General features: G+C 41.4%; 1 protein-coding gene across 1 annotated transcript in view; it reads left to right on the forward strand.

Annotated features, from left to right (window-relative positions):
• PKHD1 (PKHD1 ciliary IPT domain containing fibrocystin/polyductin) overlaps positions 1 to 25,917 on the forward strand; it is a 409,206-nt gene that overhangs the window by 233,112 nt on the left and 150,177 nt on the right. The window contains exon 52 of the mRNA XM_059701438.1: positions 5,787 to 5,915. Coding sequence (XP_059557421.1) covers positions 5,787 to 5,915 — 129 coding nt within the window. The remainder of the gene's footprint in view (positions 1 to 5,786; positions 5,916 to 25,917) is intronic.

The following is a 25,917-nucleotide window of genomic DNA, read 5'->3' on the forward strand; positions in this document are numbered from 1 at the left end:
TGGCCCCCGCCCAGGCCTGAGGCCTCTGGCCCAGGAATCATGCCTGGGCAGGGGACCCCCATCTCCCTCTGATCGCTTGCTCCACCCCCCGCCCAAGCCTGACGCCTCTGACCCAGGCTTCAGGCCTGGGCAAGGGGATCATCATATCCCCCCAATCCCCGGCTCCTCCCCCTGCCCAGGCCTGATGCCTCGGCCAGAGGAGTTGACCCTCATCACCCTCCAATCACCAATCACCGGATCGGCCCCTTGACCAGGCCTGAGGCCTCTGGCAGAGGTGTCAGACCTGGGCAGGGGACCCCCAGCTCCCTGCGGTTGCAGGCTCTGCCCCTGCCCAGGCCTAACGCCTCTGGCTGAGGCGTCCGGCTCGGGCAGGGGGGACCCGCAGCTGCAGCGGCCCCGCGATCGTGGGCTCCGCTTTAGGCCCAGGCAAGGGATCCCTAGCTCCCGGGACTGCCAGCTTCGACGGTGCCCAGCTCCCATCGCTGGCTCCACCCCTACTTCCTGCTATCACTGGCCAGGGCGGCAAAGGAACCTGATTCTCCGATCATGGCTGGGGGGCAGGGCAAAGGTGGCCCCAGGGCCGCCTTTGCCCTGCCCCCCAGCTCTTAGCTCCCCCCTGGGTTTCCGATCACTGTCAGTGGCAGGGGGCTTCTTCCTGCTTTCCCTTTCGCCTCCCTGCATTGTGCCTACATATGCAAATTAACCGCCATCTTGTTGGCAGTTAACTGCCAATCATAGTTGGCAGTTAATTTGCATATAGCCCTGATTAGCCAATGAAAAGGGTATCGTCGTACGCCAATTACCATTTTTCTCTTTTATTAGTGTTGATGGGAGGCAAGTGGATGGGTAAGTGAAGCAACCACTTTGATGGAAGATAAAAATATTTCTGAAGAGGATTTTCATCAACCGTGTTGTTTCTTTAATGGGCGCTAATTTCAAATGCTGTCCATAGTCATATGAGAACATTGAGATGATCAGATATTCTCTCCCTAAATTTGCCAACCCTTGTCCCAGAGATCTAAGTTTATTTCCTTTTCTCTGGTCTCTGAGAATCTGTCACCCTTTTCCTGTTTAAAGTCAGCCCATCCCTTCCAGCACCTTCTGAACTTTGTGCCTTCAGGAAATAACTTTGTCTTGTGTAGTTAACCTGCCCTTCTTTACTGGCTCCTTCGTGTATTGCTTCCCAATTAAAATAAAACAAAACAAAAAATGTATGAATACTTACCTAATCCTTCTCTAGTTGATATCTCAACTTCAAACTTCTCTAAATAGCTCCCTCTTCATGAAGAGCCATAAAAAGCTGGGGCAGATGAAGGATTAGGGTGGAAAGGGCAATATGTAGCTGAGATATGAAGTTTGAACCACCTCAAATTTTGGTTGTCGTTGAGTGACGGATCTGTAGAGGAAAGCAGGGCAAGGCTTCACTCCAAATGGTGGTCCTGACCAAAATTTATGGATTCCAGTTTCAAGATAAATCTAACTTATCTAAAGATTGGGAAGACAGAACAGAGGCTGAGAGTCTCAAAGTTTAAAGGTTCCTCAGTAAGCTCTGTGGATATTCTGACCCAGTGACTTCCTTGCTTTTCTCTCCACTGCGTCCCTCAATCCACTGTAATCCACAGTGGTTTCCCCCTTGAGAACTCCTCCACTGGGACTGCTCTCATCCTGATCACTCATGCCCTAGTCGCCTAGTTCAATAGCCACTTCCAGTTCCGTCTCTCATCAGAAATTTGCTATTAACAAGGTCACATTTTTCCCTTTGGACATTTATTTCTTAGGTTTCCAAGAAATTCTCTCCTGGTTCTCCCTGAATACCTCTGACTGCTTCTTCTTTCACTGTCAGAGGCTCTTTTTCCCTCCTCACTTTTCTATATTAAATAATAGTCATGTAGAAGCTAGGTAGTAACTGTATGGGCATCTAATAACCATGCAGGAGGATAAGATGTTTCCTTTTCCATTCACTGTATAGATTGTATAGAATAATCAAATTCCTTCATAATAACATCCCTTGGGACAGCTACCTTAAGATTTATTTTGTTCAATTAAAGACATTTTTAGCCTTTGTATAAATGAGAGTGAAGATGACTAAAGGGAAGAATGTTTGTTTCCCACATCTGCAATATAAAATTGAAGTAATTATGGGTTTTTGCGGTTTGGCATAGGGTTTTGAAGAACGTAGTCATTGCCTGTTTAAAATATCACTGGAAATAAGGCTTCAGGACATCTTTTTCTCTGGTGCTTGTGGTTCTAGTTAGTGGCCATTTCAACAAATGTTCCCACCCTATCCCCACTTGAATATTTAGGGTGTAGTATTGGAAAGGAGTAAATATTGGGAGGAAACTTAGGAAGGTATTACAGTATTAGTTTTTATAAAATATAGAGAGAGCCTCTTCTGAGTGAGGCTTGTTTCTAGACATTGACTGATTCCCATGATATGGGATATGTTTTATGCTAATTAAATTGACATCTATTATCTATCTGTCTATCTATCTACCTACCTACCTACCTGCCTGCCTACCTACCTACCTACCTCTATATCTATCCATCCTTTGTAATTATCCTGGGACCCTAAGTAGACCATGTCATCCTGAGGAGTTGGGTTCAGGTAGACAAAACAATTGGGTGTTCCCTATGGTTCTGGCCATAGGCTTTTCTCTTTTCATACCACAGACTCTGGAACTATCACAAATATCCTCAGTTTCAAATACAGCCTCTTGGGCTGATAACATCAAAATCCATCTCTCTGACTCAGAGCCTTTTTCCATCCTTCAGATTCATATCCATTCCCTGCTTGCTGTATATTTTCACCTGGAGGCCTTACAGGCACCCTGAATTCCATATGGCTGAAAGAGAATTCATTAATACATGTCCTAATGGGTATCTCTATCTCTGCCCGTCAGCACCCATGATGGAAATACAGAGGCTTCTCCATCTTTGTTGCTCTTCACATATTCATCTCTGATGGTTTTTGCAGCCTCATTTGCCTCCTTATAAACTGCCCATAGTTCTTCCACTTGATCTTTTATTTCTTCCCATTGCTCATGCTCATTCCTCTGTCTAGAGTGCAGATTCTCACCACATGCCCTCACCACATCTCACTCCCCCTTTACCTTTATAGCTCCTGAGCCTTTCAAATGCAGCCCAGATCTTCCCCCCTAGGAAGCCTGCCCTGGCAAGGTCTCATTTCCTCCCTTGCTCCGGTACCATTAAAGAGAAATCCCTTCAGAGCTCTATCCTCCCAATATTTACTTACACAACTTACATATGCTATTAGCTCCTTGGGGCAAAGCGTGGTGTAGTATTTTTTTTTTGTATCCCTACATTTTTAAGGCAATTCTGTAGAGAAGACATTGATTATTTATGGTTATGAACTTAGCAAGTAATGAATGAGATCTGCCCCTCCCACCAATCATGTGAGATCCCCCATCATATGAGTTCTTGAAACTCCCAGGAAATTTTTCTAGCATGAGAAGAAACTATTTTTCGTAGAACAAATGTATTCCCTCTATAATACTTAATTTCATTTGTGGTTTAATTTGAACTACTTGAAATATTACTGAATAAAAGAAGATCTGTGCTGGGAGAAGAATGTTTAGTCATCTGTGAATCTTTTCATCCTTTTTTGAGACAATTTCTCTGCCCCGTGACTGTAGCAGGGATCATATTCCAGTAAAGAACATGTGGGTACAATTCAGCATGGTGTGCATGATGTGATGCTGGGCATTCCTCATTGGAAATCAGTCGATTTATGTTTCAGTTCCCTGATGAAGAGGCCAGTAGGAGGGTTGAAAAGAAAATGCTGGTTGATCATCAGTGGTAGAATCAATAAAAACCATTTGGAACATAGGAACTGTATGTAAATTATTGCAATGAGTGATGTCCAAATTATTATCCTGCTTTTAATATCCATTAAGAGCTATGAGAAGATCATACCTTTTGATTCAGTGATTCTATTTTAAGAAGAAATCAGCTTAAATACCAAATATTAGAAATTAAGAAAATTATGGACTTTTCATATAGAATACTAGAGGCCCAGTGCACACGGGTAGGGTCCCTAGGCCTGGCCAGTGGTCAGGGCCTTCCAGCTACTGGCTGGGGCCTCCCTTCATTCTGTGCCGCCCCCTGGTGGTCAGCACACTTTATAGTGAGCAATCGAACTCCTGGTCTCCCAGTTGAACTCCCGAGGGGACATTTTGCATATTAGCCTTTTATATATATAGACTAGAGGCCCACTGCACAAAAATTTGTGCACTTGGGGGGGTCTCTCACCCCTCTTGCAGTCTGGGACCTCTCGGGGGAAGACCATCTGCTGGCTTAGGCCTGCTCCCCGGGGGATTGGGTCTAAGCTGGCAGTCAGACATCCCTCTGGCAGCCCGGGAGCCCTTGGGGGATGTCCACTTTGCCAGCAGGGAGCAGGCCTAAGCTGTAGTCGGGTATTCTTAGTGCTGCTGAGGATGCGAGAGAGGCTACCACCACCACCGCTGTGCTGGCAGCCGTCAGCCTGGCTTGTGGCTGAGCAGAGCTCCCCCTGTGGGAGCACACTGACCACCAGGGGGCAGCTCCTGCATTGAGCGTCTGCCCCCTGGTGGTCAGTATGTGTCATAGTGACCAGTCATTCCCAGTCGTTCTGCTGTTAGGGTCAATTTGCATATTACCCTTTTTATTATATAGGATAGAGGCCTGGTGCATGGATGGGGCAGGCTGGTTTTCCCTGAAGGGTGTCCCGGATCAGGGTGGGGGTATCGCTGGGGTGCCTGGCCAGCCTGGGTGAGTGGCTGATTGCTGTTTTCAGGCTGGCTACAGCCCCTTCAGGGTGGGGGTCCCCGCTGGGGTGCCTGGCCAGTCTGGGTGAGGGGCTGATGGCTGTTTTCAGGCTGGCCAAGCCCCCCAGCGGGGACCCTCACCCCATTAGGGTGTGGCCATCCTGGGTGAGGGGCTGATGGCTGTTTAAAGGCTGGCCATGGCCCCTAGCCATCCAAACTCCCAGTGGAGGCTGACTGGAAGCAGGTATCTGGGATTTATTTGTCTTCTATAATTGAAACTTTGTTGCCTTGAGCAGAGGCCACAGCCTGCCAGGGCAGGCGGGAAGCTTGGCTTCCTCCATTGCCGGAGCAACCAAACCTCCTGCTTGCTCCAGCTCCATGGCTGCCAGCAGCCATATTGCTTGGGTTAATTTGCATATAGTCGCTCTGATTGGCTGGTGGGCGTGGCTTGGGTGTAGTGGAGGTGTTGTCAATTTGCATGTTTCTCTTTTATTAGATTAGATAGCCATTACATTTACAAGGAGTTATAATGACACGAGAAAATGCATATGAAAAATTACTAATCTAAATAAAGAAGAGGTTGTAAAATTACATATATAATATAATCTCAATTATATAAAAATGCTGAGCAATTCTGGAAGGAGATACAAATAAAAGGTTAATGGTGTTATCTCTAGGTAGTGAGATTATAGGAAATTATTATTTTTTGATTTTTCTTTCTATATTTGCCTTTTTCAATTGTTTTATGATAAGCTCATATAATAATTATAATAAGGCAAAACACAATCATTTAACAACAAAAGTAAATTATATTTTCCCTAGAAGTGGAGATAATCAATGGAGTGAATAATTACTTGCTTTGTATCTGATAAAAGTTTTGTTGGAAGTTTATAAAATTTTAAAAAGCAGCCACTTCTGGAGGTGAAAATATCACCAGCATTCTAAAATAATAATAGAATTTGCAAGTTATCATAGTGAATCAGATTTTCAGTTACTCTTCACTACTTCCCTCTTGTTTTCTAGCTACTACCTCTGTGCCTGAATCAGCTTTAAAATGGTCCCTCCCTGAATCATGGATAGGCATTGAAGAGGGCTGGGGAGGACACAACCATACCATCCCAGGCCCTGGGGATGACGTCCTGATTTTACCAAGTGAGTAAAAACAATTCTTGAATTAATCACTGACAGACTGAACCAGGCCAGTCTAGTTGGGGATTATCTGTCATTTAAGTTTATTGTACGACACAGTAGAGAATGTGGAAATAAGTAGGCACTTATAAGTGAAATCTGGAAAAAATAGCTCAGCCAACCTTCATTAAAGGTAGAATAAGTAGTCACAATGCCAAGAGGACTTAAAATTATGGACTAACTAGATAATTTTTTTATGTGTTATAGAACAGATTTACACCTTATGTTTGAAAGGCAGAGTACATGGAAATAAACAATTTTTAAAATGGCTTTTAATCTTTTGCCTGTGTGAAGTTTTTACAGATAGGACTGAGAAAAAAAATGACAAGCCCTTCTGTTGCCATGATTTTCCAAAGATGCTAGAAAAGGAACAGGTTAATAAAATAGAAAAACAAAGTATGTATCATCTATCTACCCATCTGTCTATCTAGAACCCCCTCCCTGTGTACTAACAGATAGGAGAAAGATGATTCCTCAGATATACTGAAACACATATCACACTTAAAAAATTCATTTTTTCTATATAGGTAGTTTTTGAAACTCCCAGAAAGTCTCTCCAGCCTGAGAAGAAAATATTTTTAATAGAACAAATATATTTCCCCTAAAAGACCTAACCACATTTATGGTTTGAACTTAAGTAAATACTGCATAAAAGAAGATTGGTACTGGAAGGTGAACATCTGGTCATCTGTAAAGTAATAATGGTAACATTAAGCATTTGTTGACAACTAACGACATGGAATTATTCTCCATATATTAACTAATTTAATCCCCATAATAACTCTGTGATATCAGTGACATTATTAACCCCATTCTTACTGACAGAGAAACAGAGGCCAGGGCAGTTAAGAAATTGCTCGGGGTCACACAGTTTGAGGTTCAGCAAAGTCAGAATTTTAACCCAGACTGTCTTACTCTGAGTCCATATTCTTAGCCAATCAAGTGCATTCTTCTTCTAAAAAGTCTGAGAGTATGGGTGGTGAGGGCCTGGGGTAGAGGGGACAGGAGTGGGCTGGAAGAGGTTTAATGGGGAGAAAGGAGGGACTTATGTAATACTTTCAACAATAAAGATTAAAAAAATAAAATATAAAGTCTAAGAGTAAACAAAAGAGAGTAGTTTTGTTGTTTGTTTTATTGATGACAAAAAATTAAGGCAGAAAAAAATAGAGTAAAATACAATTAAAAAGAGAGAGAAAAACAACAACAAAATATACTATCTTCTGGGTAGTGGTAGTGTGCCTGTAATTGCATAGGGAGTTGAGGGGCTGGAGGGAGTGGGCTGATCAATAGGAACTTGAATTATCATTATTATTATCCAACTCCCCTATCTTCCACTTCTCTCCATGGAGGATGTAACTTTTTGAGTAAACAAGCTCATGAGTCATTCCTATACGAAAAGAAAAAATCTGTTCTGTCTCAGCCATCTCTTTGATGAATCTGGCCAGCGGATTGGCCCTGGGCTATGGTTTTTCCCACTGAGCAAGCTGTTTCTCCCACCCTGTGCGGAAGCAAGAGAAGCTTTTGAAGGTTGCCAAGCTTTTAATATCCTTTGGGACCTTTATGCTGAGTGAGGAGCAATCTTAGCTATCTTGCTTGGCATTGCAGTTGACTGTATCCATGTGTGTCCTGGCCGCCTAGAACCTCTGGCATTCTCCAGCATCCTCATTCTTTTGTTCATGGTCAGCTAATGAGATGGACCTGAATTCTCCATAAGATTGCTTTTAAATAGCACAAATCAGTGCTTTGGAAAAAGGTCGGTGGGGGCATAGTCATTGGATGCATAGAGCATCTCTCGTCCTTTAGTATTATTGTGAGAACCAGAGGAGTTAAGACTTTTAAAACATGTAGTTATTGTTTATTATTTGTACTTTTCAAATGTAAAGATAAGCAAATGAAAACTGATATGTAATACATAATAAAGGAAGTCCTTACTCTTTTCCTGTTGCCCCTTTCTTCTAATAAGCCCTCTTTGAACTCCAGCAAATCATCTTTTAGTGGCCAGCATTTTGATTCATTGTTCCATTCAGTTTTGAGCCTTACATAGGAGCTGTTCTGGCTAATTTTTCTCTGCTTATTTTTGGCAAACCTTGGCAGTCTGACCTCTGATGGAACTTTGGGTTTAATTTACCTTCTCTTCCTATTTGTGGTGTGTATTCTTAACCTTTTCCTGGCTCTCCTGGCTTCTTTCATTCCTAGTCTTCTTTGAGTCAAGTACAATTTATTCAACCAAGTCTGGCACAAAATAGGCAGTCAATAAGTATTGCTTGAATAAAGTGCACACGCCAATGTGGTCATCCATAATTTAATACCAGAAATAAATCTTTGAGTTTGACATAGTATGACTATACAATTTTACAGGTCTGTGGAAAATAATGTCTTCTTTGAACAGATTCCTAATAACTAAGATTTTTACCATGATGATAAACTGCCACTATAACTTGAGTGCTTGATGTGTGCCACACACTGTGCTGTGTGATCCGCATATATTTCCTCAATTAAGTCTCACAACTACTTTATGCGAGGATGCTGTTTTTACCCTCCTTTGATAGATGAGAAATCTGGGACACAGAGAGATTAAGTAACTTGTGCAAGTTTCATCCAGCTATTCAGTAAAGAGGCTGGGGCAGGAAATCAGACACTTTGATTCCAATGCCCTAACTCTTTATCATATCATTTTTAAAAACTCCACATCCCCGCCTGCTATGCTTCAGTCACGTCAGACTACATTTTTTACTGAATTCATATTTCTCTGCTGGCTGCTCACATTGTTCCCTTCATGCGAAATTAAACCGAAGAGAACTTTATTATTTACTCTACTCGAGGAATTCAATCTTACCACATCCCCGGTAGGTGCACAATCCATAGGAAAACTGGAGAAACTTCCGAAAGAAGCATCTGGTAGTAAATGTAGCTATAATTCAAGGTCACACTCCTTTCCAATTCAGTTTAACCAACATTCACTGAGCACTCACAGTGTTCAAGGCACTGGACCAGGTGCTCTTGATCTGAGGCTCCAAAGGCAAATCAGATACAGCCATGACCTCAAAGCAGCGAGTGACTTCAGCTGGGTTAATAAGACACATGATACATAACAATATAGCAAATAGCTGCAATCAAAGCAGACGTGTTTAGAATCACAGTCGTGGTGGAAGAAAGGCATTTGAAGTGGCCCTTGGAAGATGGGATAACAGTCTGAGACACTAGGGCAGCGGTTCTCAACCTTCTGGCCCTTTAAATACACTTCCTCATGTTGTGACCCAACCATAAAATTATTTTCGTTGCTACTTCATCACTGTAATGTTGCTACTGTTAGGAATCGTAATGTAAGTATCTGATATGCAGGGTGGTTTTAGGCGACCCCTGTGAAAGTGTCGTTCGACCGCCAAAGGGGCCGCGACCCACAGGTTGAGAACCACTGCACCAGGGCATATTGGGGAGGCAGCGAGGCTTCAGGAGACAAGGAGGGCTGTCCCCGAGGATAAACCTGGGTCTACATTTGGATTCTGACATTTACCAACGGTGTGATATTGGATAAATTTTAAACCTTTCTGACCTTCATCTATAACATGAGGGCCATAATTAACACATCATAACGTTGAGCAGGGTATTGGCAGTAATGGAATTATGGATGAAAGCTGTGATTTTTAATCTATCAGGGGCTCCTTTCCTTCATTTTTTCCATCTGGCTGCCCCTCTTGGCCTCTGCTATTAGCGACACTTCGTATTTGCTTTCCAATGGCTTATTATTTAATTTTCACAATATCTTTGGGAGCTAAATAGGTAATAACTATTATTACAGTAAAAACCCATTTTTACATAATATGATTTTAATGGAACTGCTGATTTTATAAAATGAAAGTGACTGGTAAAGAAGATTTAAGTGATACTTTTGAACCCCTAATATAATTTTATGGTGTTTTGTGTATTTTAATTCATTAATAAAGAAAATGGGTAGAACATTCCCATCATTATTCAAATAGAATAGCATAATTTTTTTCAATAAAATTCTTAGGGTAAATTGCCTGTTTCCATTCTCTGGGAAATCTATTTTATGGAATGACCTCAGACCCATCCTATTTCATAAAAATAGGACTTTACTGTACTAATAAAAGATATCACTGTCTTACGTATGGCACCGTTTTCCTTTGAAGTGTTCTGTCTTTATAGACATTGGATTTAAAAAATATAAACGGCCAGGGAGATAATGGAGGGGAAAAGGGGACATATGTAATACTTTAAACAACAAAGAATTTATATATATATATATATATATATAACATCAATGATAGAAACATCATTGATGAGAGAGAATCATTGATTGGGTGCCTCCTACACGCCCCTCACTGGGGATCGAGCTCGCAACCCGGGCATGTGCATTGACTGGGAATTGAACTGTGACCTCCTGGTTCATGGGTTGACACTCAACCACTGGACCACACCAGCCAGGCAGACACTGGATTTTGAAAGAGCTGTAAATTCTTCTCAGTGGTATTATATGGAGTAAGCTGAGGTAACCAGGAAGAATTTGCTCCCGTATTTTAGTTTATGATAACTGAGCTTCATACAAACAAGTGTGTCTGATTGTCTTTCCCTCCTAAATATTGGGAGGATTGGTCTAAATGCATCCTAGTCATCTTACAAAACCAAAACAAAATTTGCAAGTTTGAAAGCCTCCAACCTTCACAAGAATAGCTAGCAGGTCAATGGGTAAAATGACCCTGCTAGCTTATACTTTCAGTTTTATCCTGAGCTGATCTAACAGGATCTGCGTAAGATCCCTCCCTACCCCCATGCTCTCTCTCAGAGAGTTGCAGCCACAACAGAATGACACCCTTTTCACACAGGGAAGACTTAATGAAAGGAAAATGTGTTATAATTTCAAATGATCACATTCTATTTTGAAGCGTACAGATATGATATCATATAGCCTCCAGCATATATGTGTGTATGTGTGTTAGAATTCCCTGTGTTCCTTTTTTAAAAAATTACTTTGAACTGTCCTTATTTGAAAATGAATGAGAGAGTCCTGTTTTTCTTTTATAATAGTTCTTCTGTTTGTTCTGATTTTCAATACTCGGGTACTTTAAATAGCAAAGAGGTTCATCAAAGTCATGTGATGTTCAAAGATGGCAATATTTAGCGCATTTCCTTGTGAAATCACGAGGCATTAAGGTTGGTGATATAAGGTAAGATGATCATCAATCAGGAAGTAATTTTTTGGGGAAGGAATTTCTACAGATATATAGCAGTATTAGCTTGATTTAATTTTTTAATAGCCTGAGATTATAACTAATTTAGGGTAAGATACACATAATGCACAAATTTAGGTCTGCAACATCAATTAGAAACCAATTATTATAAATATTAGTGTTCTCTCTGTAGCTCAAGTAGTTTTCAAAAATTCTGGTCATACAAACCATCACCCCATTTATTCTGATACACTATTAAGTGAGATGGGGAGACATTTAAGCTTGAGTTCCTGGGGTCCTTTGTATGATGCGTGATATCAGAATGGTGACTGTTGGTAGGTGTGTTCTGGAAATCTGTCACTACTTAACAAACTGCCTAAGAAACTTAACAGTTTATAACATACAAATATTTTATTTTGTTCACAATTTTGTGTGGTAGGGCTAGGCTGGGACATTCTTATTGAGATCCTCCATGAATTGCAGTCCAGGAGACTTGGGTGGAAGCTGCATGCCTCCTGGGCCAGCTTAGTTGCATCAGAATATCATAACCATCACATTCTCTTGGTCAAGCAAGGCACTAAAGCCAGCTCAGATACAAAGGAGGAAAATTAGGCTCTACTCTCAATGGGAAGAACAGCAAAGAACTTGCAGCTGTCTTTAATCTACCACTACGTATGTGTTTATGTGTGTGCGTGTGTGTGCACACATGTAATTAAGAGCAGATGTACTTGACAATTCAAAAGGTTTGAGTGTTTCAGGGTTTCCTAAATTTGTTCTGTCTTCCCTCTCTGGGAAGACATTAGATTCTATTGACTTACAAGAGTCAGAAATTGAAGAACACCAGGAGACAGACTGGTCAAAGGATTTTAGTTTCTTTATTCTTTAATACCTATAATGCTTGGTGTTATTGTATTGCCTCTTAACTGCCTGAAAATGGGATTCTTAAACCCTCCAAACATAATTAAGCCCCCAGTCTGGGATTGCTCACTCTGAAATGGGGTAGATGACACTGTTCGGGCTGCAACCTGTGCCCAAATCTCTCCATCTGTGACCAGAAGAAGCCTGTTATGGGAGAAAAGAGTCTGGTGGGGGAAGGGGAAGAATGGAGCACAAATATTTAGAGCACTTTTGTTTCTTTTGGGGGACAATAGTCAATATTTTCTTTAATGTTATTTAGGATATAAATGGGAAAGTTTTTTTAAAAGTGTTTATAGGGAAGAACAGACAAATATGATTAAGAGATACTTTTGACACAGAAACTTTAACCAGCATTATTATCAAATAAAAATAAACAAATAAAAAGAAAATCTGAAACCAAAGATCAAAGGATATTTAGATACTGTATAAATCTCCTCCCTTTTAGGCAGTTTCTTAGAGGGAAAACAGACCTCTGTGAACTTTGCCTAATGGTAAGGGGTGTTAAGGCCATGTCCTTCCCACAAGAAGGAAAAACCAGGCTCTCAGGCACCATGGAGCAGGTACTTCTACAGACTGCAAATATACAGGGAGCTTATTATACTAGTATAAAGCTAGCTAAGTATAAAATCCTTTGCAATGTGGAGTCCTTTGATGAACTGAATAATCACCTAGTAATTTGTTTTATTTTGGGGTGTTTTTACATACATATATTTATGTAAATAATAGATACACAGCTGCTAGGGAACCTACTGGCTATCTAGTCCAACTAACATGAACTAAGGTAATGCAAGTGTTTTAGAAAATGTAAAATGCTATGAAATGCATTAACATTATTGCCCATATATTTGCCATGTTTTGTACCATGAACAAGAGCAAAATTTGTCTCCTTGTTTTCAACCCAAGATTGCCTCTTAAAATATATAAGAAGGAATATTGTTTCTTTATTTGTTGTTTTAGATTTATGTCCCTGAAATAGAATTACATCTGTGATGGACACTTGGAGACTGGGGAGGTCCTTCTAGTTGCAATGACAATGACTCAAGTGGCTTCTTATAAATTAATAGCAGTATGACCCTAACCACTGACCAAACCACTGACCAAGGCTTGTGACAGAATTCCCTTGCCAGGGCGGGTAACCAGGAATTTGAATCTCGAATATATATATATATATATCTCCCATAAAATTGTTTCAGTTAAAATAATAGCAGAGATTTTTATTTTCTATAAATGACAAAAGGAACATAATTTTAAAATATATTAAAATAGGTTATACCCTTTCTCAAATCTCAACTTGTCACTCTGCTTGTCTCAATCATGGTGTTTGTTGTTTGTTTCTGGGCTAATTAGAACTCACTTAGACTCTTCTCTTGAGACCCAAAGTCATGGTGGTCCTGACACATTTTATGGCTTGCTAATTTGCTGGAACTAATTAGAGTTTTTACTCTAATTCAGTGTTTTCCAAATCCTTTTATGTCATCACTCACCTGAGAAACATACTCACTGTGATAGTCTATTAGTATTATAGCAATTTTTTAGGAGGGGGCATATTTCCCCAGGATTTGCAGATCAGAATTTGGGTTGGAAGCAGATACTGGCAAGTGTGAAATATGTAAGAAACCCATCCCATAGTTTATTTTGGTAATTAGCCCCACTTATAAAGAATCACCACTTTTCTAACTTTCCAGACTTCTAACTCCAGCATCCCAGAAGTATGACCCTTCTGGGCACTGGTGTACTAGCCCCTACAGGAGCCTAGCAGGTATACATGTAAAACACGTATGGTGCTTTCTTCAGTGCAATAGGTGCAGCTTCTTGCTGGTATAACAATTTCTTTCTCCTGCATAACTTTTGCACACTTCCATGCACAGTTTAAAACTACTTTTCAAAGGAGCTATGCATTATTTTCCTCAGGACTTTTAAATGTACTTTGGCCTTAACAGCCTAAACTACCAGCTTCATGGTAGCAATAAGTAGATTGGTGGTTGCTATGGAAAAATATAAATATGTATCATCAACTTGATAGGAAATTAGAATTGGCAGGACTTGGCATTTTATTAATTGTAAGGGTAAAGAGAATGAGGCTGAAAGATGACAGGACGTTTGTGTGTGAATGAATGAGTAGGAATGTCATCAGTAGAAATAGTGGATGCAGGGGAAGGAATAGTCTAACAGGGAGGATAATAAACTCCATGACAGATGTACACTATGTTTCCTGTGGGGGTGCCTGGATGATAACAGGAGGTGTGGAGCAGGAGTTGGGAGGGGAAGCCAGCCAGGAGTCTGGATTTAGATTTGGTAACCCTCAGCAAGCTGACTAAGTAAGCCTTGGGGATTGACCCAGGTTAGAGCCTACATGAGAACCATCACAGAGAGATATGGGGAGAGGGTAAGAGATTACATCTTGGAGGAAATTCTTATTTAAGTGGCTAGAAGAGAAACCAGGGTAAGAGCAATCATGAAACCAGGAGGAGAATAAGAACAACAGAATGTGGAAAGGAGGAAAACCAAGATGGTGGAGGTGGGCAGCAGTAAATGTTCCAAGGAGGACTAGGAAGACAGTAATTTAGAAATTGCCTGGGAATAAACTGTGTACTCTCTGGAGGCTCCTATTAATCAAATGCAAAATGTAATGCTTGCCTTGCCTTACAGTTCCTCACATCCGCATTGGATCTTTAGGAAAACCCTTGTGGGGAATAATGTCTTCAAGGATTCCAGTATCTTTGTTAAAATTAAAAGCAATTACTCCCTGATGAGACGGCAGCACTTCTAGAGTGGCACTCTCAACCAGGTTGCCATTCTAAAAGAGATTAATGCCTAATATCAACATCCCAAAAGTAAATATCAATGGACACTGCTAAGTGTTCTAAATTCAGAGGCTCATATGATAGGTTAATTACAACAGCAGTGGTCAATTTGTACAGCTCATTCAGTTTGGGAAAATAGAAGAGATTATATTCTCGAAGATGTCACTGTCATTTTCTAAAGAGATACAGTATTACAAAAATGTAAAACATCACAATCAATATTTTTAAAACAGATTTAGAGGATAGTGTGTAATTCTTATAATAAGTTCAGTTCTGGAAGTAAGAACTGAAGGTTAAATTTAAAATAAGCAGCACTAATCCATCAGAGTACATTGTTTGAGTCCTTTCAACTTTGAAATGCTGAAACCAGCATCCATTGATATTTATGTTGATACTAGGGGCCCGGTGCACGAAATTCGTGCACTGGGTGTGTGTGTGGGGCGGGGGGAGTGTCCCTCAGCCCAGCCTGCCCCCTCTCACATACTGGGAGCCCTCCAATCGCAGGATCGGCCCCTTGCCCAGGCCTGACGCCTCTAACAGAGGCGTCAGGCCTGGGCAGGGGACCCTCATTTCCCCCATCACTGGTTCTGCCCCCAGCCGAGGCCTGATGTCTCGGCCAGAGGCGTAGACTCCCATCACCCTCAGATCGCCTGATCGGCCCCTTGCCCAGGCCTGACGCCTCCGCCAGAGGTGTCAGGCTTGGACAGGGGACCCCCATCTCCCCCTGATCACTGGCTCTGGCCCCCGCCCAGGCCTGAGGCCTCTGGCCCAGGAATCATGCCTGGGCAGGGGACTCCCATCTCCCTCTGATCGCTTGCTCCACCCCCCGCCCAAGCCTGACGCCTCTGACCCAGGCTTCAGGCCTGGGCAAGGGGACCATCATATCCCCCCAATCCCCGGCTCCGCCCCCCACCCAGACCTGATGCCTTGGCCAGAGGAGTTGACCCTCATCAGCCTCCGATCACCAATCACCAGATCGGCCCTTTGACCAGGCCTGAGGCCTCTGGCAGAGGGGTCAGGCCTGGGCAGGGGACCCCCAGCTCCCCGTGGTTGCAGGCTCCGCCCCTGCCCAGGCCTAACACCTCTGGCCTAGGTGTCCAGCCCGGGCAGTGGGGACCCACAGCTGCAGCGGCCCCGTGATCGTGGGCTTCGCTTTAGGCCCAGGCAAGGGACCCCTAGCTCCTGGGACTGCCAGCTTCGACGGTGCCCAGCTCCCATCGCTGGCTCCACCCCTACTTCCTGCTATCACTGGCCAGGGTAGAAAAGGCACCTGATTCTCCGATCATGGCTGGGGGTCAGGGCAAAGGCGGCCCTGGGGCCGCCTTTGCCCTGCCCCCCAGCTCTTAGCTCCCCCCTGGGTTTCCAATCACTGTCAGTGGCAGGGGGCTTCTTCCTGCTTTCCCTTTCACCTCCCTGCATTGTGCCTACATATGCAAATTAACCGCCATCTTGTTGGCAGTTAACTGCCAATCTTAGTTGGCAGTTAATTTGCATATAGCCCTGATTAACCAATGAAAAGGGTATCGTCGTACGCCAATTACCATTTTTCTCTTTTATTAGATAGGATTAGGGACTAACCTCTTTGTTAAAGTCATTAGTAAAAAGAGTGACCAACTTCTCTGGTTTATCCAGGACTGAGGGGTTTCCTGGGACACAGGACTTTTATCGATAAAACCTACAAAATATATGGCAAACCAGGATGAGTTAGCCACCCTACTAAGAAATCACTTTTAAAGTTCTTACCAACCCCGTATTCTATGGTGTGAATTGCTACAAATTTGCTGAGAATTAATGAAAAATGTCATTGCCTTAAATGCATAAACTTATATTTTACCTAGTTTTCTTCCCTCAAGAAATTTGTCTCATGGAATTAACTTTCTTTGAGGAGACACAGGCATTTCTTACAAAAGGAGGGAACCGAGTGATTGCATATGTGTTTTGCCCTCCTGGTTGGGGCTGGGGAAGTATGAGCTAAGTAAGAAACAGCTGCTCGTGGGGCTCTTAATATAAGCTGGCCATTTTCACTTGCTATAATTGAATTATTTAGCTCATTTTCTCTATACTTTATGGTCTGTTTTCTATATAGATATTTTTGGAATGTAGAATTAAATAATTCATGATTTCCCAATTATTGTATTAGCTGCCATTTCTTGAGTTGATTATACTTTCTTGAGGGAGATCTTTGAGTCTCTTTGTATGCAGAGCTTTAAAGATAAGAAGTTTGCCCATGAGCAGCTGATCAGAGGTGAAGCCAGCCAGCAGGGGAAGAAATAGCATAGGTGGCTCACTGTCAATCCTTTAGTCACCACACTTTTATACAATCCAGGGGTTCTTAACTTCTCACATGCCCTAGGTCTGTGTAGCAGCCTGGTGAAGCCTAGACCCACACTCAGAATAATATTGTTGAATACATAAAAATAAAATAGAATTATAAAAGGAACCAGTACTTTGATCAAAATATTAAAAATAAAATTTTTTTTTTGTTATTCCTCACCGGAGGATATTTTCCCATTGATTTTTTAGAGAGGGTAGAAGGGAGAGGGAGAGACACATCGATTGGTTGCCTCCTACACGCACCTCAACCAGGGCCGAGAATCCTGCAACCAAGGTACATGCCCTTGACTGGAATCGAATCCAGGACCCTTCAGTCCACAGGCCGAAGCTCTAACCACTGAGCAACTGGCTAGGGCAAAAATAACTTTTTGTATAATAATACATGTGCTTCATTATTAGAGCATTAAACAACACTGTCTAGTGCTGGTTCTAATTACCATAATAATTTAAATGATGTTGTAGATATTCTTCTAAAGGTGCTGCCAAAAATGTCTTTCCTCCCTGTAAACGTAGGCAGTTCCTCCCCTGGAGAAGTGGGGGGCGCACTCTCTTTTCTATGAATCTGGGCTGGCCTTAGTGACTTGCTTGACCTATAGAATTTGGAGAAGTGATGTTCTGGGACTTCCAGGGCTAGGTCACAATAACTCTTGCTTGCATAAGAAGACCTTTTGGCCTGGATGTCTTATTTGCTATTGGAATATTCCCTTTGGGACAGAGCCCTCAGGCTATGGGAATCTCAAATTACATGGAGAAGCCACATTTCTAAGCTCTAGCTAGTAGCCAACATCAATTTCCAGCCATGTAAGTGATCTATCTTGGACATCCTGGCCAGTTGAGCTCAGTGCAGGCATACCTCATTTTATTGTTATTTGCCTTCACAGATGTTGCATTTTTTAAAATTTTTTTTAATAAAAAGGCAAGATCCTCCACCAGCAAAAATATTGGGACTTGCTTTATTGCAACAATTAGGTAAGATTAGGTCTTCTGTGAATAATAAAGATCTGAAAAAGTTTATATTCTCCTTTGTATGAAAGAAGTCAATTTCACGGTATCAGGGACTTGGACTCCATTTATCCCCTTGTGCACCATGTGCTGTTTCCATTCCTAATTCCCTGTGGTCCACTGTGTCTGTTGGAGCTCGGCCACTGTGACCACATTCTAGGCAGGAGATTCTTCCTGTATGTCCCACATGACACCTCTCCTTTTTTAAAAAAAAAATATATTTTATTGATTTTTTTACAGAGAGGAAGGGAGAGGGGATAGAGAGTTAGAAACATTGGTGAGTGAGAAACATCAATCAGCTGCCTCCTGCTCACCCCCTACTGGGGATGTGCCCACAACCAAGGTACATGCCCTTGACCGGAATCGAACTTGGGATCCTTCAGTCCGCAGGCCAACACTTTATCAACTGAGCCAAACCGGTTAGGGCTCTCTTTACTTCTTATTGACCAAAATGTAGCTGAAAGGCCATATCTAACTGGAAAGGAGGCTGGGAAATGTAGTATTCTGGCTGGGTGACGCTGTACCGTGTTCAGCTAAAAATGGAAGTTTTTGTTACTAAAGAAGGAGAAAAAAATGCTGAGAGGCAATTGTATGCTCTGCCACAGCTCTCTCTCATTCTTCAGTGGAGGAAAATGGTCCCCAAAAAGGAGGACCAAGAAGGAGCTCAGAGACGGCACAGATTCAGATCCAGACCTCCACATTCCTGATTCTCTCTACTTCATCACAGAATCCCTACTTAACCATGTGGGGGGATGAAAATAGAGCCTTACAAAGGCTGTGATATACGGGGTCATGGTGATATACACAGATAACACCATCGTAAAATATATTTTAAGAGAAAGGTAGGAACATGTTTCTTAGAGGTATAGCCCCACACTTGGAAATTAATAGCACTTGCTTAACAAAACCCCGTCAGTGGAGAGGGACTGGCTTTGCTGTGTAGACATTATTTAGACCAGAACTCCGTCAGGCTGCGGTGCTCTCCAGGGCCTGCTCCATGTCTAATAGCATCTCCTCGCTTTTCCTCATTTGTAACATCAGTGATGCTTTGCAAGCCCCAAATCCCATCTGAAGCCATCTGTTTGCCTCACTTTTTTTTACATGATAGCTCACCTGATGGTAACTTATGTCTGAATAAAAAATCATTGCTCTTACCTAGATTGAGCGGGGGGTTTTGTCTGCTTTAACAACAGTGGGCTAACCGCACTTCTCAGTGGGGAGATGGTGTCTGCAAAGTCCATGCAGAGGGTTAGCACAAAGGCACTGTTCCAGGGCTGGCCAGGCTGTGCTCAGCAGTGCATGTGGCAGGCATGGCCCTGCTGGTTTCTAGTCCATTACTGGTACCAAAGAGAGCTTCTCATCTCTGTGCTCCCAGTATTCAGTATAGCTTCAGAACAGAGAAGATGCTCTTTGTGTATTTGTTGAATTGAGTGAGTGGGTGAGTGAGTAGATGAATGAATGTATGAATGATGTATCGTATGGAAAGCTAATTAAATTCTAGCTCCTCTCTCCCAATCCTATTGATGGTGCAATTTCTGGACCTGTGATAGATCAGCAGGAATATTGTTGTTGGCGCAGTGAGGTCAGACGCCTTGGGGTTGCTGCTCTGGGGGCGTGGCTCTAGTTCTGAATCAGAGCATTGGTGCTGACAAACCAGGCCCCTTCCCTGTCCCCTCAGCCCCCCATAGGGGAGGAGATAATGTGTGGAAGCACTTCCTTTTAGAGCAGTGGTTCTCAACCTTCCTAATGCCGCAACCCTTTAATACAGTTCATGTTGTGGTGACCCCCAATTCCATTGTTACAAATTGAACATAATTAAAGCATAGTGATTAATCACAAAACAATATGTAATTATATATGTGTTTTCCGATGGTCTTAGGTGACCCCTGTGAAAGGGTCGTTCGACCCCCAGGTTGAGAACCACTGTTTTAGAGATATCTAGGAGAACGTGTGCAGAGAGCAGTCGCCTCTCACAGGTTCAGGTGTTTGTGATTCCAATCCTCACCACACTGGCAGTGTTTACTAAAACCCTGTGGAAAGGGAAGTGGGCACGATCCCATGATGGCACAAATCTTATAAATAGGATTTAAACTTAACAAGGTGTAAATACAGACACATACCTCTAATGCACAACTGTTTCCAGATTGCTGACTCCTAAATCCTCCTGAGGAACCACTGGACAACTAGTTCCTAGAAATGCAATTCTGCTTCCGAGGTCCCTGAGTTCTGCTAATACGGGAAAGCAGAGGCTGTCCCGGGAGCCCCATGACTCCCCCTCACTCCCCAGCTGAAATATACTGCCTGTGCTACTCTGACTTCACCCAGCTTGTTTTTCTTGTATTATAAAGGGGATCAAGGGCTTGCTTCATAATTAGTGTTATCCTTAACCCTCATAATAACCCCAGGGAGCGGTGGGAAGGGTGCAAGTTGTCAACGAGTCATGATTTATTGCCTCATTCTCTTATAGCTACATAGCAAGGAACGGGACTTGAGCCTGTCATCACGATCCTTAGCTAGTCTCCTTGTCTCTGTTATTTTTTTTATTTAGTTGAGTTGCTTTAATGAATGGCATATTGACCTTTCTCTGCATGCATATATTTATGAGTGAAGGGGAGGTGGATCTAGGTATTTGTTACCTGTCTAATCCAGTGGCATCCAACATGGGGTAAGAAAGATAATCCCTTGAAGAGCAGATAATGTTAGAACCTTTATTTTTATTTACTTTTAGCATATTCTTTGAAAGTTTTTTCTTTGTCTATGTTTTATTATGTATATAATATTTATTACATTAATATTGTGGTGTGCATATGTAATTTATCAATAAATTTGTAAGTAAGTAACATCAAGAGTATATGACTAAAATTATACTCATCTAGAGAAGAAATATTTGGCATTTATTGGAATTGTAATACCACACTAGTGTTTATAAGTCAAAAAAAGTATTTGCTAGTGAAATATATACTATATAGGCTACACATCATTCTATATGTATATGACTTATATAAGTTGTTTAAATTGACTGGAAAAATATAAAATTAGAAAATTCACTTCAAGAACCTATTTTAATTTGAAAAATAGGTTAATCTTTATGTAAACCTGAAGAACCTTACATTCAAAAGCAGCAAGTTTTAATTGTCTAAAGGCCTTGGTCTTGTGTATCATTGCTGTATAATATTTCAGGGGCTTCCCAACACTTTCAGAGAACTTTTCATCTCTGTGAGTTAAATCTCAAACTTATTCGTTTGGACTTCAGAGTCCTTTGTGATGTGGCCTCACCGTTCACCACTTCCCTGTGCTTCTCATTCCCAATCACACTCATCTACTTACTGTTCTTGGATGGAATCAACTATTTCTCCTGCTCAGTCATTTATAGTTTCCATTCTCTCTGCCTAACTATAACTTTCCCCAACTCTCTCGCCCCTTTCCCATCCTAACACTCTCTTCTAGTTACTCCTTTTCACCCTTTAACACTCAATTTAGTGTCACCTCTTCCAGAAAGTGTCCATGAATTTCATTTGATGTAATTTCCCTTCCCCTGTGCTCCTGCAACACTTTAGGCATATTTTTATTATATACCTTTATTCTGTAATTATTATTTACTTGGATATCACCTTAAGGGCAGAGGCCATACTTTATCTGGCTTTTTATATCCCCCGTGGACAGCACAGGATTCGGCATGTTACAGATACTCAGTGAATGCTCGGGCCAGTGAATGAAAGAATGAGGTGCAGGCGCTGTCCCATCAGTCCCTGCTAAAGCAAATCTAGGGATTTGGGAAACCTAAGGAAGAGATGCCACTGCCATGCTGAGAGTTGAGGCAAACAGGGAGGGGTGCAGGATGGTGAGTCCTAGGGACCTTCGCAACTGACCATGAGGTGCTCGTTTAGTTGGGGAGCTCTGGTGATCTGGGACTCATTCTCAGCCAGCATTTATTGAGAATCCCCTGGCCAGAAACTTAGTCTTTGTGGGTTGTGATTCCCACAGGTAAGATCGCACTCTATCCAAGAGAGAGCGGGCTCCTTCTTTTCCTTAATGGAGTTCTCTGAACTTTAGTATTCCCAGTAGGTGCCTCTCATTTCCCTTCTCCCCTGTTGAGCTGGTGGCCTTACATTCAAGCTACTCTCCCACACAGCTTGCCTCCTCCCTCCTCGCTGCACCTTCCACCTGAGCGGTGATGGGCCTCCTGTGGATCAGCACCTGAGGAAGGATGGGCCTGGTGTAGCTTCCCAATCAGGCGTTTAGAGCTCTCCGGGGATTTACTGCCTTCCCAGCCCACAGGCCTCCCGTGGCTTAGCGTCTAGAGTTGACACACCTCCTGTGGTTTTAGCTAGCGAGCAGCTTGAGGATCTTCTGTTTGCTGTGAAATGGTTTCAGAGGTTACCTTTTCTCATTTGCATAGTGTGGATGCACCTGTTTTAGTTTGTTTTCTTTTTGGAGAAACTATCAAAGGAAGTGTGTAAACGAGAAAATATTGGTGCCTCCTTAGAGCTGTGACATTGGCTACTGCGAAGGGGCCCAGGTTTTGCTGTTTGTAAGAGTTAAGGACTACATCATAGTACTGGTGAGGAAATTATTGGTAGCTGAGGGAATAGGAGACGTGCAGTAAGCCTTTCAGGCTCCCAGAGTATTACCTGGTGTGAATTTAATATCTTACGAGTCTGAATGAATTAAAAAGGCTTCTCATACTTCTTAAATTATTTTATTCATTTGCAAGTATAAGTTGAGAGAAGGTTTTGGGCACAGCAAGCTGACCCTGTAGCTCAAGAGGAAAGAAAAGGAAATAGTTAAAGGATTTTAAACTGCTAAAGAAGACTTTTGCATTTTCCTAGGAAAGCAGCAGTTTGCATGAAAATCACAGCTTTTATACATTAACTATGGTTGAGTCTCTCCCCAAAAGCAGTGTAAGAAATGTGACCCCAGACCTCATACCACCCAGACCTCTGGCCCCGCCCACTTCTTTCCCCAGGGAGAAGGAGCACTAGGACCACAGGGGCATGTAGCTTCCTCCCAAGGATTTTCAGGTAACGAAGAGAACGGGGAGACTGGTAGGTAGTCAGAAAATAGAAGATATCGATAACTTAGTTTTTGCTCAGTTTAATTCTCACTCAGAGAGAAAAATTTAACCATGATTTTTATAAACTCTACTATTTTAGTATTTCTCTTTTCCCATCCTCATGCCATCATGGCTTATCCCAGACAAACCCAAATTACATCACATTAATAAGGACCATGCCAGAATTTTAGCACCAAGTGCTGAGCTTGTCCTTTCAAGACCCCAGATTATTTTAATACTATTGGTCAAAGAGGCTGAGTTAAAAGTGGAAATCATAAAATAGTTTCTGTAGGAAATGATCTAGAAAATAGTAGAGGTATTCAAATTTCATTTTTTGATGTGACAGATTGAGCATAGTTAGATTTCTCATTTAATGATAGTAACAATAATTATAATATGGTATTAACAGTAGTATTACTAATCATAATATGCCCATTAATATAATAAGGTAATATGAATTCTGTTTTTTGTAAATGTGCCAGGCATTGTGTTAATTTTTATTTTATCTCACTAAATTATCATACAAATGCTGTGACATTGGCACTGTATTTTACACACAAGAAAACCAAGATTGAAAGTAGAAATTCTTAAACTTTAGTGCATGCATAAGAATCAACTGAGATAATTTTTAAACACTAGTGATCTGCATTTTGAAACTACTCTACAGTTAGTACTGAAGTAGGATGTCCATGGACCATGATTTCGAAAAAACTTGGCTTAGAATAACACTCCCTAGCACACAGCCAGTAAAAAGTGAGTCCGCATTTTAATCCAGATCTGTCTCATTCCTGCTGTTCCTCCTTTCCTTCATGTTGCTCTGGATAAAGAAAGGTCATTACTTTTCTCGCTTGCCTTATATATCCAGTTTCATCCACTATTGGGCATCCTTATAATAAACACCAGGTTTCTGAAACTTTTTTCTGTTTTTAAAAAGTTTAAATAATAACTGAAGTCTTTCTTGCCCAAAATAATATAAAGATATACAGAACAAAATATCAAAGGATTCTTTAACACTTTCTTCTTGCCTTTCCTTGGATAACTGCTATTCTCAATTGGGATTACATTACTCTTTTTAATGTGTGAATTGCTCATTGTAGCTTTTCAAAATATTAATTGATTGAGCACTTTGTGTCTGGCTCCATCACAAACCTGTTACTGAATTGACTTTGTAACCCTCATAACCACCCTATGAGGCACTATTGCTATCCTTCTTTATCAACTGAGGGCAGAGACTTGGAGATCATAAAGCTCCTTGGTAGGGAGGCAAAATTTAGACCCAAGAGTCTGACTCCAGAGCCTTCCCATGCTTCTGATGTGCCAGGCACTGCAGTACTTTCATATGTAGTATTTTACCTAAGTTTTAGTATCACCTCCATGAAGTATTTTGCACTTGGGGAACAGAAACCCAGAGAAGCTAAGTAGTTTTTCCCAAGAATATCTTATTTGGGATTCAAACTTAGATTTGTCGGAATCCTAACTTGGTGAGCTTTCTATTGCACCAAACTGCTTCTTGGGCAAATAGTAATAGATGAATTAGCCAATGTGTTTGCCCTGCACTAATTCTTTGTCAGGCAGCCGTGAATGGAGCCTGGAGAGGATGGGGACTCAGTTGAGAGGCAATTGGAACTACAAAACTACTTAGACCCTGGATATAAGTGGAGTGTAGGCAAGTGAGGCATCAGCAGGCTTCTGGCCATTAGGGCGTTAGGAGCAAATGAGAGCACTGGGTTCTCAGGGATGGATAGGCACTAGAAGGAAGGAAGAAACAGGTACTATACTGTCTTCTTTACTTTAAAATATTGCCTTTGCCTTTGGTTATTTTGGTATCGGAAGCAAATACTAAAAGACTCAGATCTACTTCTTTCTTCCTCCAAAAATTCACCTGGTAAATCCCACAAAAATATTTCATTCTCTTGTTTTATTTAGTTTCTTTGGCATATGTCATTATTTGATAGAAACTTGATAGTATTTTCTAAATAAATGAACAGGTGGAAGAATAGATTTATTAGTCAGGGATAATGCTTTTCTCTATGTATTACACTTTTCTAGGGGGTTTCTAGGCACCCTGGATTAAAAGAGGGATTAAAAAGATGGGGATTTCAGTATCTCTTCCAAGCAATATAGAAATATTTTAGAGTATTGGGACTTTTGGCAGATATTGTAAAATCTGGATAATATTATTGAGAAACTTACAATAGGGAATAAAAATTCTAGGAACCTTCATGGTCTGTAGTACAGTATTTGAATTCAAGCAGAGAGGAACTTATTTTGGAAACCCTAAGCAGTAACTTTTTGCATTGAATAAATATAATTTATTGGAATTTAAAAGAAGCTCTTAAGGCTTTGGAAATTTTAAAAATATGTAACGATGGAAATGTTGAGAACACTGAAAATCTTTACAGAACCAATTTTTGAATTTATATAGAATATTATCACTTTATGAATTTAGAAGTTTTAAAATATAGATTAGTTTGCTCCAAAAATTATAAGTTTTGATGCAACACATTGATATGTAGAATAGAGGTTATTTATTCAATATTTACTAGTCAGGTATTCCAAAATTTTTCTTAAGCATCAATTATGCATGTATACCATACTGTACATAATTTTTAAGGAATTTAATAATTTTTTTTCTGTTAGAAGAAACAACTAAAAAGATTGAGAAA

The sequence above is a fragment of the Myotis daubentonii genome, chromosome 6 (assembly GCF_963259705.1).
Source record: "Myotis daubentonii chromosome 6, mMyoDau2.1, whole genome shotgun sequence".
In the NCBI taxonomy this organism is placed as follows: Eukaryota; Metazoa; Chordata; class Mammalia; order Chiroptera; family Vespertilionidae; genus Myotis; species Myotis daubentonii.